The sequence below is a fragment of the Camarhynchus parvulus genome, chromosome 20 (assembly GCF_901933205.1).
Source record: "Camarhynchus parvulus chromosome 20, STF_HiC, whole genome shotgun sequence".
In the NCBI taxonomy this organism is placed as follows: Eukaryota; Metazoa; Chordata; class Aves; order Passeriformes; family Thraupidae; genus Camarhynchus; species Camarhynchus parvulus.
In genome coordinates this window covers 3,384,035-3,399,130 of record NC_044590.1, presented here as the reverse complement: position 1 = coordinate 3,399,130, position 15,096 = coordinate 3,384,035, and the positions used below count along the sequence as shown (strand labels likewise).

The window sequence follows — 15,096 nt, the reverse complement described above, 5'->3', positions numbered from 1 at the left end:
AGAAGGGGTCTAAAATGGTATTTCTCTTCCCCAGATATTCCCACATCAACATTTGTTAAGTCCCAGCTGGGGCTTCTGGCTGCCCAATATCCAAGCCTGTTATTTTGCAAAAAGACATAAACCCAGCAAGTCTCTTAGAATGTCTAAAGAAGCACTAAATGATGCACAGCACCCTTCAGATTGCAGTCTAGGTTCAAATATATTTCTAAAACTCAGTGGCCATCAGTCACAGCCCACAGATCTGGAAATAAATGTGCAATTCAAACCTGTGCTGGGAAGTGGAGGCATGAGGCAGCTCCAGGGGAACAGTCCTGGGCTGGCTCACCTATTGCTCTGATACCTGCAACTGGCAACTCAGCAATTCCAGAGTGCTGGAGACAATTCCAGGATTTCCATTTGTTCTGCACGACTATAATTAGAGCTTCCGGATCGTGGCTTACACTGACAACAGCAGCAAAGGCTTCAAGGTGGAAGAGACCCAGATCAGATGGGTCAGGAGAAAGCCTGCAGAGAACACTCTCAGGTGCTGTGAAAGGGAGGTGTGTTCCTACATTACCTACCCCGTATCAGGTGCTTATTTATACATACACAGTCTATAAACACCATAACCATATGTGAAACACAGCTTTTATCACACAACAGCACTTTAACTCCACTTCCTGTCCTCAGCAGCAAATTATTAATTCACCACAAAAAAGGGGTGTCTGAGCACAGCAACTGCTACATTACACAGAAGTTAGTAATATGTGACTACTAAATATAGCCACTCCTGCTTTTCTTCTACATTTTGCTGCCTAAGAGATTTTTGCAGCATCTTGCACACACTGGCTTGCCCTGCATGGATGGGGATGCTCAGAACTAGTGGCAGGTGCAGAGCTTTCCAAAGCACTTTTCCCTCACGCCATCCCACCCACGTTCAGCTCCAGCTTGTGAAACTGCACTTTTCTGCTTTGGAGGAACGCACACGCACAGGAAGCCCAGGGAACACACTGCCAACAAGCAGAGGAGAAAATTAAAAAAGATCTGAGATGCTAATAAACTGTGCCAGAATTACACACTGCATCTAAATACAGGCTTGGAGGGAACACCACTGGAGTACTTCTGCAGATAAGCATATCCTTCATTTTAATTAAGGAAGAAAAGTTCCCTCCTTTGAATGAGCTCACTTCCATTGGAGAGACCTGTTTTACTAACACATCTTATGATTTTTGGTTTCTTTGCTTAAAGATTGTTCTTGAGTAGGGAAGAAAAAACCCTTAAGGCCTATATAATTTACATTTTGGGTCACTGAGTTTCTTGGTTGTGGCTCCAAGAATCAAGACTTTAAAAAACCCCACAAGCCCCACACTGCTGTGCAGCAGCACTTCCTCCTGTTACCTACATTGACTTTTATCAGTACAAAGTGCATATATTCAGTGGAGTTACAGTCAAAAGGTATCCCAAGGGGAAAAAAATCTGTGACTAACATCACAGTCAAAAAAATGCAGCTTTTTAAAAGCTGTCTGGACACAACCCTGAGGAAGGTGCTTGAGGGGACCCTGCTTGAGCAGAGAGGTGGGACCAGGTCGCCTCAGTGGTTCCTTCCGACCAGACCCCTTCTGTCTGATCCAGTGACTACTGGCTTCTAAGAAAGCATGCAGGGAAACTGCCATACATTTACATAGACAGACCTAACTCTGCAGAGAAAAATCTGTTTCACCTTTCTGCATTATGATGCCTTGTGGTGTGGACGTCAGGAAAAAATGTGAAACAGTTCAGAACTTAAAAAACCCCTGTTGCTTAAAAGTGAATATTAAAACCTGATTCACCCTGTAAACCATGTATGTATAAAAGCAGCATGTGCTTGTACAGATTCTGGTAATTACAGAGGTTTGTTTCAAAAAAACACCGTGTTTCACACAATACAAACACGGTAATTGTCACATTATCTCACAATCTACATTGTGATTTCAATTATGCACAACAAAGGCACTGCTCATGAGAACTGAACTGAGAAAGTAAATCACACCCCTCATAATAATAGTAACAAACCTGTGTTCATTAGTGTTTGTTTGTTTTTAAAAGGTATTTGTTGAACTACTACAAACATCTCTTGCAGACTGGTGAAAAAGAAAAATGCACTGGGTGCGGCATCAACCTTCCATTTGTAAGACTTGTCTTGAGGGAAATCAGTTTCATATTCTTCAGTGCCACGTGACTTTATCAGAAAACCACAGTGCACAATTTTGGCATAATTAGCAGGACCTTCTGAAATACAGCCCAGAAGAAAGCTCTGAGGGAAACAAACACATTTCACATCATTAGGGAAAGTTAGAGCTGAAATGGAGGTACCAGCCTCTGCACACAACAGCAGAAATCCCACCTATTTTTAGTTCACAAGTCCAATAAGAAAACAGCTGGGAGTCTAATGAAATTATCTTGGTGACAAATTTAATGGACTGAACACTAAAGTTACTATTTTTAAGTAAACTTCCTAATTATCCTTCAAAACAAGAAGCAATTAAGCAGCAGTGGAGCTCCAGCTTCCCAAGCGTCTGCAAGGCTCGGCTCCAATCAGATTGAAACTGGGAAGTGGCTCAACACCTTTCTGATCCTAAAAGTTGGTTGAGGGCCAGGCTTGGGGTTTGGTTGGGGTTTTTTTTAGTCTAATGAAAGCAGCTCTGCTTTGACCTGTCCAGTCCTGCCTTGTGCTGTTTTCCCTGCCTGAGCTCGATTCACAGCGTGCCCGAGGAGGGAAATGGAGCAGGGATGGTCTGGAGGGAGCTGGGGATGATACCACTCATCCCTGAATGATAACACACTGCTGCTTCACAGAGCAGCTCAGCTCTGGGGAGAGAGCTGGATGGGAAAGTGCTCCGGCAGCAATGGAGAAGGGCCAAGGATCCCACCTAGCAAAGAGCTGCGAGAGAGCACAGAGGAATTCTGGTATGTTCACATTTACTGAAACAGCCACATTAATCATAATAAAGCAAGTTATAATCTGACATGTTCTTCTCCAAAAAGGTTTTAAAAACTGGCCATTTTAATTAGTGTTTCCCTTGGTAACTGTTCCACTGTGCCACTAATGAGTGTTGTAACCTCACATAAGGCTATTCCACACTTCATACACACCACACACCTTATTTTTGAAACAAATTTTGAACAACAGAGGTAGAGAATTAGAGTTAGCATTGAAAATACACAGATAATATACTAATATCTGCATTTTAATGAGACATGGTAAGATCCCAGAGTCTGGAATGCCCATTTGGGGAATATATCATGGTAAAACAGGACATCTCTAAACCTGTCCTCTCACCTCTTCCCCCAAACCACTCCATTGTGAGATTCAGGATCAAGAATCTTGATGACAAGACCTTGATCAAGACTCTTGATGATATCACAGTACTTCTTGGCATTAGAACCATGAAAGATTCATCATCCTTCATTCATATGACTTCACTTAAACCTCACACTATCCAAAATCACCCAAGGGTTTTTGCAGATGTGAGCTTTAATAATCCTCATGAAGAAGAGCTGTATCAAAGCGTCAGTTTACAAACTGTTTCACCCAAGTCCTGTCTGGGATAACAAACTGTGTATATCCTAAAGCAGTGTCCCACCCTGGGACAGAGGGGAATAAGGAGTTCTCCACAATAAACAAGGAGAAGCCATTCCAAGCCTGGGAAGAAAAGAAGTCTGCACACCTTAACTGAGAACTCTGTTCTTCTTCGTGGCACACACAGGGATGTTAGGGAGAGCTAATGAAAACACCAAAAGAAAACAATCAGGAGGCTCACTCTTGAGCCTCAGTTTGATGAAAGAATATCCAGAGGACAGCCACACTTTATGAAGCTGTGTAAGAAAATTGTCTTGCCAGACCCAAAACTTTACAGTCCCTTCACACACCTCCTGATCTTGTAACATTATAAATGTGTAATTAAAGTCCCTCTTAGATACTTCAACAGCACAAGTGGTGGGCAGTGGGGTCCTCAGAAAATGTGCAAGTTTACCAACACTGGCAATAAACAAACAAGGCAGTTTAACAGTTGTGGGGGTTTTGTATATATATTGCTATTTCCATTCGTTTATAAAAATCACTTAGGGTTCAGAAGGATCTTTCTTTTCACAAACACAAATCTCCAGCCAAGATCCCACAGCAGATCTGGCCACCTGACCTGGGCTGGACGTGGCTCCTTCCCTCCCCCAGCTGCAGGAGGCTTCCTAAAAATAGTGCTTTGCCAGCTTTTCCTGGGGCTGCAGTTCACATGAGCCCTCAGGGGAAGGGGAACCTTGCAGAGCACCCAAGGCACTCACTGAAAATTTACTGGGCAGCCAACACCTATCAAGTGTAAATTGTCATCCAAACCCCTCACTTCCACAATGAACACATTACAATTTAGCTTTATTGGTGCATATCCTTCTCAGAGACCTAATTAGTGTACCACAATACAAATATAGTTAACAGAGATTTATATTTAACTATAACAACTTACTTTAACACGTTTCAGGTACAAAATCAATGTATAATATACTACAGAGTAATCAGTTCAAAATCACAAAACCTATCAATGACATCCTGCCACAAAATTACTCTTAATCACATGTAAAATTAGCTTATTTAGAACTTAGTGACATACTAAAAATACTGTATTTAAACTCAGCTTCAGTTTGAGAACTTCTTCACCTACTATGAGCTTAATCTACTTTTTAATTTCCAGCCTGCCCCTCCTGAAGTCAGGATTTTATGATCATGTTCTCTGCATGCAAGCACATGGTCTCAATAAACTTTTGAGCCTGCTGGTAAATTTATACCAAATGTCCTCCAGACATCTTTGTCAGGGGGTCTCTAATAAACAGCAGCTTCAGCGATACCTGTGATTGCAGGCAAGCACCCAGACAAAAGAAATTTAAACTGAAGTCCCCAGTGAAGGAAAGGCTTTGGCATATCACCCAACAGTGGAGGAAAATGAAGGGGAGAATGTGCAATCAGCAGCATCCAGTGCTGCCCCTCCCCAGGACTGGCAGTGATGGATCTGCAGAGTTTCAGCCCAGGGAATAATTGGGAATTGAACTTTCACTGTTTTCACACTGTACCAGCAAATGTACTGCCCTCATTCCATCCTTGGATCAGGAATTCTCTGTTGCCTTCCATCTTTTGGAACATGGTTGCTTTTACTTTCTTTTTTAAAGCAATTTTAATGAGGTTTTACATTAGCATTTTAGGTCTTATGTTTGACACAAGTATTCTCCTATTTGTCATCCTGTAATCCTGAGATGTTCCCTTTCTGCAGCAATGCAGCTGAGCCACGAGAGCTCTCATAAACCCCTTTGTGCTCCAAAAGCTGCGCCTGCTCATGGGGAGCACCACAAACAGCAGCTCCCAAGGTCAGGCAAAAAGCTCCAGCACCCACTCACCCAGGTGAATGATCTACAAAATCCTAAAAATCCTGGTCCCACCTGCTTCAGGAGCGTGGCTATCAGGATGCACATCGTTCCTGCAGCCCTGTCCTGCTGCAGCTGCATTTTCTGTGCCTTCCACAGCAGCAGCAGCCAGAGCTGGGGTGCCCTGCCAGCCCAGCCCTGCATCCACAGCAGCTCCCCAAGCTCAGAACCCACCCAGCAGCGATGCTCCAGCCTCACACGGGCCAGGCAAAAGTGATGCAACCAATGCCACGCTCTCCCTCGTTTCCTCAAGGGTTTATTTATAGCTTGCCCTGTGTTTTGTGCCTGCAGATCTTCCTCCTGGCAGGAGGGATTCCCAGGAAAGGCTGCTCAGCCCCTGTGGAAGGCTTTCATTCCGCTTGTTTCTGTCTCACACTGAATTGTTTGTTTGAATCACAACTCAAAACTAACCTCGTTTGGGGCTTTCTGTGTTTGCACAAAGGGACCTTGCAAGAGCCTGGGAGGGGGAGTGAAAATTCATTCTCAGAACTACTGTGAGTTGTAAGAGTTGCTTGGATTGATTCTCACCATTTGACAGCCACAGCAATCCAACACTGCTGTTTCATTAAGTCCAATACCCACAAATCAAGATGGTATTTGCTCTGCTTTATGGGAATTTTGTGGTAAAACTGAGCATATTTTTTGTATTAATGGTTAAAACTTTAAAAAAAATACAGAAGTCTAGTACACCCAGGGTGCATGACAAACTTACAAAATTTACAGTCACAATTCCTCTTCTCATTTAACTTCTCACCCTAATTCATTCTGACCAATTCATTTTTGACATTCATTCATTCCCAGTTCAGACTGACCACTACCTGTCTTCACAAAAACCAGAGGACTGAAGGATTACTGTGTACACAACAATCTACTATTTCACTCATTCCACTTCTCTCAAAACATTTGAGCAGTGCAATTACAGAAGTTTCACCTGCAGTAAGCTGTTACTTTTAGGGTGAATTTGCTGCACTTTCCTTACCAGAAAAAAGGCATATTCTCTGCCTGGTGAAAATATGATTAAAAATACAAAAAACCCCAAGGAATATAATTGCAAGATCCATGTACAGCAAAGCCAAACCCAAGGATCTGGAGCTTTCAGCATATTCACAGCATCTCCTCCAAAAGCCTCAGTGGACAAAATATGTTTTTTCATATATTTCTACCACATTCACTCACACTATGACTTAATGACTTTTGAGGATGGAAAAAAACTACATTGGGAAGGAATGAGGAACCTGTTGCCATTAAAATGCAGAAATTAGTGAGAGTTTAATTAACCAAAGGTTTTGGCTTATATTCCATCTCTTGCTGCATTGCATTGCAACCCTTTCCCATCACCCACAAAAAAAAATATTCCACTGCATTTGCATTTGTAGGTTTGCAGAGAACAGAACCACAAAAAACAAAGCAGAAGCCTGAACAGGTATCAGAAATATGTTGACTTAGAAGTCCAGACACTACTGAGCCAAACAGACTTGAAAGCAATTACAAAAATATGCATCTGAAATTTGTTTTAAAAAAAAGTTCAAGATCACTTTCTCTTTTGGAAATAGAAATCCCTGGGATTAGGCATATTTTGTCATATTTATCTGTATGTTTAAAATCCCTTGGTGATGCAAATATAATATTCATACCAAACAACAGAGTTTGCCATTTTTACCACTAGTAACAAGGAATCCGTTCTTCTCTTTACTGAATTATTTTTAACTCTGTTAATTAACATTATGGGTATAGGCCACCCATCAAGACATTTGGCTGAAGAACATGGTCTGCAGAATTCTGGACTGTAGCCAAATACTTTTAGTACAGAATTATCTTCTGAAGATGCATCACTTAGGTTTATGCAGCACTACTTACTTCTACATTTACATTCTTTGGTAATAACAACTTTGGTTTCAAAGCCGACTAATAAAGTAAAATATTAATGGAGATACATCCTGAGCAAACTACACCCTGGACTCCTCTCCAGCATTCTCCTCCAGAGAACTAAAATGTCAGTAAGTTTGGTCTCTAACCCTGCCTTCATTACACTCTCCTGAAGCTTTTCCAACATTCAAAATTAAACTCCTCAGTTAGAGTAGCACAGCAATCCACTGACCAAATCATGTGGGTGTCTGCTTCTGATCTCAGAGAAAATTACTATTTTAAAGATAAATTTTATTTAAATAAAATGCTAACATTCATGCCAAACTTTGGAAAATACTCTTGGTTCAGTGCAAGCCTAACTTGAACAAATGTTGTGCATGTGAATTTTGTGTGAAACAAAGAAATAGCTGTTGTGAGAGCAAATCCATTCACACGTGAAAGCAAATATAAAACATCCATTTCCACTGAATCAGGCATCCATAAACACCAGAGTTTATCCTTAACCCTTGCAGGCATTAGCAAGTGATGCATTTAAACTAAAAGGCAAAGTCTGAGTATTTGGACACACAACTCTGTCAGGAAATTGGGGAAGAAGTTCCAACCCAGCTTTTTTGTGCTCTACAATCAGGTCTGCCCTGCCTCCAGCTGAAGGCAAATCCTCAGTATTTCCAACCAGGCAGGGAAAGGAAGCTGCATCTGCAGCCAAAGGCCAGAAAGGAACTGGCACATTCACAGATGTGTGGAACAGAGGAGAAAGAAAAGCAGCAGATGAATGGAGGAAATGAATCCAGGGGGCTGGAAGTAAAAGTGGAGGCAGAAATCAGATTTAACTGTTTGAGTTAAACCCCTTGACAATAACTCAGGATGATGCAATGGGCATCACACAGACCTCAAAAGGCTGTGATATGACCTCTTCAATCATTCTCATTTTGGACTTGTAAAGGTCTTTCTGCCATTATGGCCCATCATAAGATATGCTGTATCTTCCTTACTGCAGCACCTAATTCCTAACATTCAAGCAACCTATTCCAGGACACCTGTTGGTTTATCTGGCTTCATACTGAGATGTAATTTATTCTGAAGACAGAGGAGTTTATCTGGGGTTGAGCGTAGCTTGAAATGATGAATTTATGATTAGCTGTGACAAGAGTGGGAACATGTGCTGAATTCATAATCCATTTATTGGCTAAATTTAGGTAATCTGGTTTTCAGAGCACTTGCCAGCAGGCACATCCCTGCTATTGACAGTCAGCAAGAGAGGGCACACACGTTGGGTATATTTCAGCTATTGTGTATTTGGACTCGTGTTGTTGGTAGTGACTTCACTGAAGTCATGCAAAGGCAGGAGTTGCTGTGCTCCCTATCACACACTTAATACCCCACTGGACTGCAGAAAATGCATAGCCTGGGCTGTATTTCTTTAATTGAAATTTAACCTTGTTTAAAACACGATCTTCTATTCCCTCAAGCTGAAGATAAGCAGGGAAAAGACCCTAATTCAGTTATCTCTAAGCACTCTGGAATAGAGTAACGTGGATTTTGTAATCAATAGCAAAAATTAGGAGTTAGATGATGATCTGGGTCTACTCTTTGGCTTGCCAAGGAATTCACACAGCAGTAGGCTGTGTCAGTTTTACTGAAAGGGGACATGAATATTATTCCTCCTCATGGGAATGTTTAACAATGTCATTGTCACTGTCCGTAAGAAGCTCGTCAATGCCAGGAATAGGGGCCAGGGAAATTCCTGTCCTGTTCAATGTGAGCACTCAGAGGAGCTGGAGACAAGAGAAACCACTCTGTCAAAATCACAGTGAATGGAAAGAAAGTAAAAGGAAAAAAATTAACAAATAATATGGATAAGAAATCAGAGTAACAGTAGTACCCCTGATAAATCAGGCACTGTTTAAAAAGGTGAGACTTTGAGCAAACACACTTTACTACATGTTCCATGAAAGGAACTTTGTCACGAACAGAAATCAACATGGAAGAAAATCATTAAGTGCACAGATTGGGGCTCTTAACTGCTCTCTGCAAGTCTGCAAATCCAGAAATAAAACACACCATAAATCTTAATAAAAATATAAAGAATTCCCAACATCAGAAATTAAAAAGCCTGTGCGTCCACACGTGCTGATCCTTCAGCAGCCCTGCACAGCAGTCGGCTAATAGCTGCACTCCCTGCCTTTCTTTGATAAGTATTTTAAAAACAAACATCTTAAAAAATACTCCTCATAAAACCCTTCTGGAGGAGCCTGGCACAGTTTCAAGGTATCAGAGAGGCTCTGCTGGTGCTGGAGCTCCAGAAACGTGAGTGTGCAGCTCCAGAGGCTGCTCCTGGCCCGAAATGGCAGCGCAGGAGAGGAGCGGGAGGCAGGAGGGAGGCAGGAAATCGCGTGAGAAGGCTCCTGGTGCTGCTCCCAGCCCTTCCTGCCATGGCAGCTCCGCCAGGGGCTGCACTCTCTGCCTGCTCTGGGCTCCCTCTGCCACCCCAGGCACAGCCAGGAAGCGCCGGCGAGGGGATTCGCAGGGAGAGCGCGGCGTGAAATGAAGCACAAAATGAAATGAGTGGCCAAAGCTGGCTAAAGCAAAAACTCAGGGAGCTGTGGGCACAGGCTGATATCAGCTACTCTAGAAAAGCACCAGGAGGCCCGTGCAGTACCCAGGCTTTGCTCCTAAGCTGCTGAGTAGTTGACCCAAAGGCTCCTGACACCAATGCAGGAGCTCCTCTCCTGCGCTGCCATTTCTGCAGGCTCTGGGTAAGACCAGGACAGTGTGGGCACCCTTCATGTCCTCGTGTCACAAACTGAACATTCCAGGGGACAGATCCTGCTGGCTCTGCCTGCTCCGTTGGGTACTCCTCTGAGGCTTTAAAAGCAGAGCTGCTCAAATGAAACCTGAGGTAGAAGCATTGGCAACAAGAGCGCTTCAAAAAGATCCTGTTTGTTTGTATCTGACAGAAGGCAGATTTAACAAACAGGCTTTGGCACATCACAGTGGAAATGGCTCCTAGATTTTTAATAATAATAATATATTCTAAATAAAATGTGACCCTGTGCCTCCAGGGAAGACACATGAAGGATGGTAAATAATTTAACACCATTTGGGATTTTCTGTATTCTAGACACTTCTGTGTTCTTCTGTTTATTATTAGCCAAGAGGAGGATCACACGGCAGCTTCATACAAACACTCTGGGTACATCCCTGCAAGAGCAATGAAGTTTGGTCTCCTCACACATAAAGCTCCCTCCTCACTGCTGAAATACAAACTGGTGACAATGTCACAGCCCGTGTTGTTCTAAATGCAGAATAGAAACTGATTTCTTAGTGAGGCCAGTTAAGAAAAGGGAAACAAGCTTTCTTTCCTTTCTCTGCCTCTCAAGACTGTAAAATATGCCTGGGCAGGAAGTACAGTAAAGCTCCTGAGGAGCAGAGGCAGCTACTCTTTCAGAATGAGCAGGGCTCCTCCAAAGTGACATTTTCATTTAGCCAGTGAGCTGGAGGGTTCAGGATACCAGAAGGGCTCTCCAGCAGATGAGGTTACTGGCCAGCCCTCCCAGCCCCACACCTCCAAAGATCACAACTGCAGGGAAATGGGAAGCCAGGATGGTACCTGTGGCTTTTGGTAAAGCTGTTTTTTAATCCCCCAACACAACCAGAGACTCGGTGGAGCAACAATCAAAGTGTGCAATAATGTCACTGCTCGTGGGAAGACACTGGAAGTTGTAGAGATGCAAAGGAAGCACTGTACATTTAAAGCTACTGCTCTAGAACAGGTGAAAAATACCATTTTTGGACTCTAAACTCCCACACTGGAATTAGGGAGATAAAACATTGAGAATTACATTTGTTCCCACTTTCTTGGCAATGAATATGCAGTAAAAAGTGACTTTTCCCTCACGCTCTGTGCATCCAGGAGAGCTCCTGACCCATCTGCGAATTCCATCTTTCCTGAGCACAAACTCTGCAGAAGTTTAGCTGCCATCTCTCCAGCACCCTTGTTTTCCAGATTCTCCATCCCTGACTCCTGGAACCCCTCCCTCTCCTGGGCTACAGCTAAGCTGCCTACATGTAGAACCAGCTTTTATCCATGAAAGCAGAACTGCTAAAAGACAGGCAAAAGTGATTTTTAAATGTTTGGTAGAATCTTCTTGCAAAGCTTCCTACATAAAACTGTGTCCCAACACTGACAAAACCTTTTTAAAAAACCTCAGAATGTTAAATAATCCCATACTAAGACAAATTTCACACTAAACACAATTCAGCCTTCAAAAAATGACAGTTGAAAAGAATTAATTTTTTTTTACAAACAAGTCTAAAAAGTTAATTTTTGTGAACAAGAAACAGTGTTTAAATTTTTAAGGCAAATCACTGAGCAAAGAATCCATTAATATTTATCATTTTATTCAATTTTCATGAGCAAGAAAGGATTTTTGGAAGCCAGACTGATCTTGAAAGAGAAAAGCCACTTTTCTATCTCCTGTTTTCAGTGTAACTTTTTTGTTTTATATGAGGACTTCAAAAGGGGAAAAGTGCTCAGAACCCAAAACTCCTCTCTGAAAGAATGGACAACCCCAACAGAATTTGCTCAATATTCTCTTTTAACTTCTATTAGCACTAACAACAGTAATTTGCACACTCATATTAAAACAGTCCTCCTTTAAGAAATCTTAGATACATTTTGTATTTTGCCTTCCCATATTTTTGTTCGTATATGCTCCCCAGGTTAATTTAAATGTATCAATCAAGTCAGATTTTATAGGAAGTGATTTTTGTTAGGTCCCTTGAAAATGTAATGTGATTAAAAAAAGCTCAGCATTTCAAAGTGCTATTAACCTCAAAGATAACATTTTGCCATTAAAAACTCCTACTCTGCATATTCTTTTATTAAAAAGACCACCACTGCATGGTCAAAAATGCCAAAAAGGACAAGAACTGTCAAAATTAACAATTAGAAATCTCCTTCTGCAAGACTATAGTATCATATATGTTACTATCATATTGAATAAATATTAGAATTATTAAATATTTTTAGAAGGAGACAGCAATTTTTGTTCTATTTTTTTTAGGGAAAAAAATCTAATTTGTCACCAATATTCAAAGTTTATTTCTGGCACAACAGCCCATGCTGTAGAATGAAGTGTTCCACTAGATGGAGCAGGATGGTAAAGCCATCATGAGGGCCACCTCCCCTGCTGATCCAGGGAAAAGTCAATGTCCAGAGATGATAAGAATTTCAGTTTTCTTCTGTGCATTCAGGGCAGAAAAGGGGCAACACAAAACCCTCTTAGTGCTCAACAATTTCCTGCTTCTCAGCACAGAAGCTATTAACAAACAGCAACCAGAAACAAGCCAGCTCTCCCTCACTTCTATCAGCTTTACACTAAAGTTACTGGGTGCTTGTCTGAAAATGAAAATCTTTGTACTTTTTTATTTTGTAGCAAGTGAACTTGCAAAAAGCTCCATGCCAAATGATCAAACATTAGTCACCTAATGCAAAAGACATCGTTACACATCAAACAAATTCACTTGGGAAACAATGGCAAAACTTCAAAGAGGCTCCTACAAACCTGGAGCTGTGCAAGGCACAGTAAAATTATCTCTCTTGTCTCTTTTCAAACAGAGCTAATTGTTGATTTACCTTCAAGTCTTCCTAAACAAACAAACAGAAGAACCTTACAGATTTTATTTCATCAGATGTTCTTTAAGGGTGAAGTATTAGACAAACTGCAGTTGCCATCACCGTGTGAAACAAGAAACCTTCATTTTCTTGACCATTAAACCTTATTTCAGCTTCTCCAAAAGAAGCAGAGAGAATATAAACAAACAAAGAAGAGTTTTAACCATTAATATTTCAATTTTAAGTCCTGCAAATCTTGAGTATGCACAACAAAAGTACCAGGAACAGTCACAATTAACTCGAGCACCTTGCCATAAAAAATCCTGAGCCACAGTATATTGCTGGATGTGATAAATAACTGCAAACATGCAGCAGACTCTCAAGACAACACTAATTATCCCAGCAGTATAAATACCAGAAGAGAATGACTCTTTCTCAGGTATGTGCATGAAGGCACACAAGCAGAACTCTGGTGACTGATCACAGGCTGCTCCCCAGGACTGTCACTCCCATCTCTTTGTTTCCAGGTAAATAAACTGCACTAGAAACCAAAGTGACAAACAGGTTTATTTCCCACCAACATCCTCTCCAGCTTACTGCAACCTGCGCAGCACCTGAAGCTGACTTCTGGAGAGGATGGGCCAAGTGGAAGAGGCAGGAAATTTGGCTTTGCAGACAATAAAACTGATTCCTCACTAAGGGGCCTTATTAAAACCTTTTGAAAGCACCTGGAGATGTAGACATTGATGTAGATATTTCAATGTAGATATCGTCTAACTGAACACCAGTTTGTCCCACCACTGAACAGCTGATTATCCAGAATTCATTATGCACCTCCCACTCCTTTTCCAGGGTTCAGGGCCAGCAGCAGGACACCAAACCCTCCCCAGCCCCAGCAATACTCACTACTGGGCACAGTCAATCAGCTGGTACTCGTTGGATCTCTCGTAGCAGGCTTTCACACCTTCATCCTGCCACAGGGTTTTTGTGTGTTCATAAAACTCCTGAAATGGGAAAACAGGGTTATGGGAATGGGTTAGAGATGAAGAGAGTCAGCAAACAGTAATGTATCATTTTGTTTTGCAATGAGCAGGAAATGGAGCAGATTTAACAAAAATCTTTAACCATGCTTTAGAACCTCGCTACAAGTTCAGTTGGCTTTCTAAGTTTGACTTCAACACTTTGTAACACCCAGAGAATTGCTTCTCAATCACTGATTGAATCCAACCATCTACTGCAAGAAGGGTTAATGTCTCATTAATATCAATTTCACTGGCAATTTAATAATCAATGCTATTTGGTAACACTTGTTCTTTAACTCATGGTGTCACTGTATTTTACGTTTATGTGGCTGTCATGATTTTTTTTCTTCAATGAAGCACTACTTCTCTATAATTCTTACATGAATGATAATGGTAATTAAGTTTTACATGACTTTGCAAGCAAGTGAGGATATTCAGGGACTGTACAGACATCTGTATCTTACTTAACTCTGCACCACTTTCGTAAATTTATTCTTTTACAGTGTAAAAAGACATTGAACTACAGAAGAAAGACAGTGATACAAGGCTACATCATGTTTTGTCTCAGCCTTAAAAACTGTAAGCCAAGATATGAAAGCAGACAGTCAAAAATGCAATGCTTCAGCTTTGTTGAACCTGTAACACAAGCTAAGAACACAAGCAAAAGCCCTTTTCATTCTGCAGATGAAAGATGCACTTTGGCTCCAGCAGTGCGTGTGCAACACGGGATTGAACTCCTGGCCATCAGTCCAAGAGCTCTGAACAGACTCAGAAAGAACAGCAGCAGCCTAAAATACACACAGACACCACTGTGGGCATTCCTCTCATCAACAACCAGGGCTGTTCCTTGGCTATCTCGCAGAGCTTTGAAGTGTTTTGGGTCAAATACTTTCATTCTGGTTTTAAGTGGCAAATAAATAATTTTTTTAATCCAGACCAGTGAAAGACCTTTAAAATAGTTGTTGTATTTATTCTGTGTCTCCCTACCATTTTTCTTTACAGAAGAATTATTTTAAAGAAGAAAAATGTGTTATTTTTGCTGCCTCAAGGTTCCTCCATCTCTTGGGATATCAGTCTCTCACATTCCTTTACTATCAATGTAGTACAAAGAAAGGAGACACATTCCAAATTTTCCCTTTGAAAATAGTTTTTTTAAAAAAAATCACA

General features: G+C 41.4%; 1 protein-coding gene across 2 annotated transcripts in view; it reads right to left on the bottom strand.

The window, feature by feature from the left end:
- The window catches only part of GNAS (GNAS complex locus), a 128,454-nt gene that overhangs the window by 20,022 nt on the left and 93,336 nt on the right, over positions 1–15,096 (bottom strand). For both annotated transcript variants that reach the window (XM_030963529.1, XM_030963530.1), the window contains exon 5: positions 13,814–13,911. In XM_030963529.1, coding sequence (XP_030819389.1) covers positions 13,814–13,911 — 98 coding nt within the window. The remainder of the gene's footprint in view (positions 1–13,813; positions 13,912–15,096) is intronic.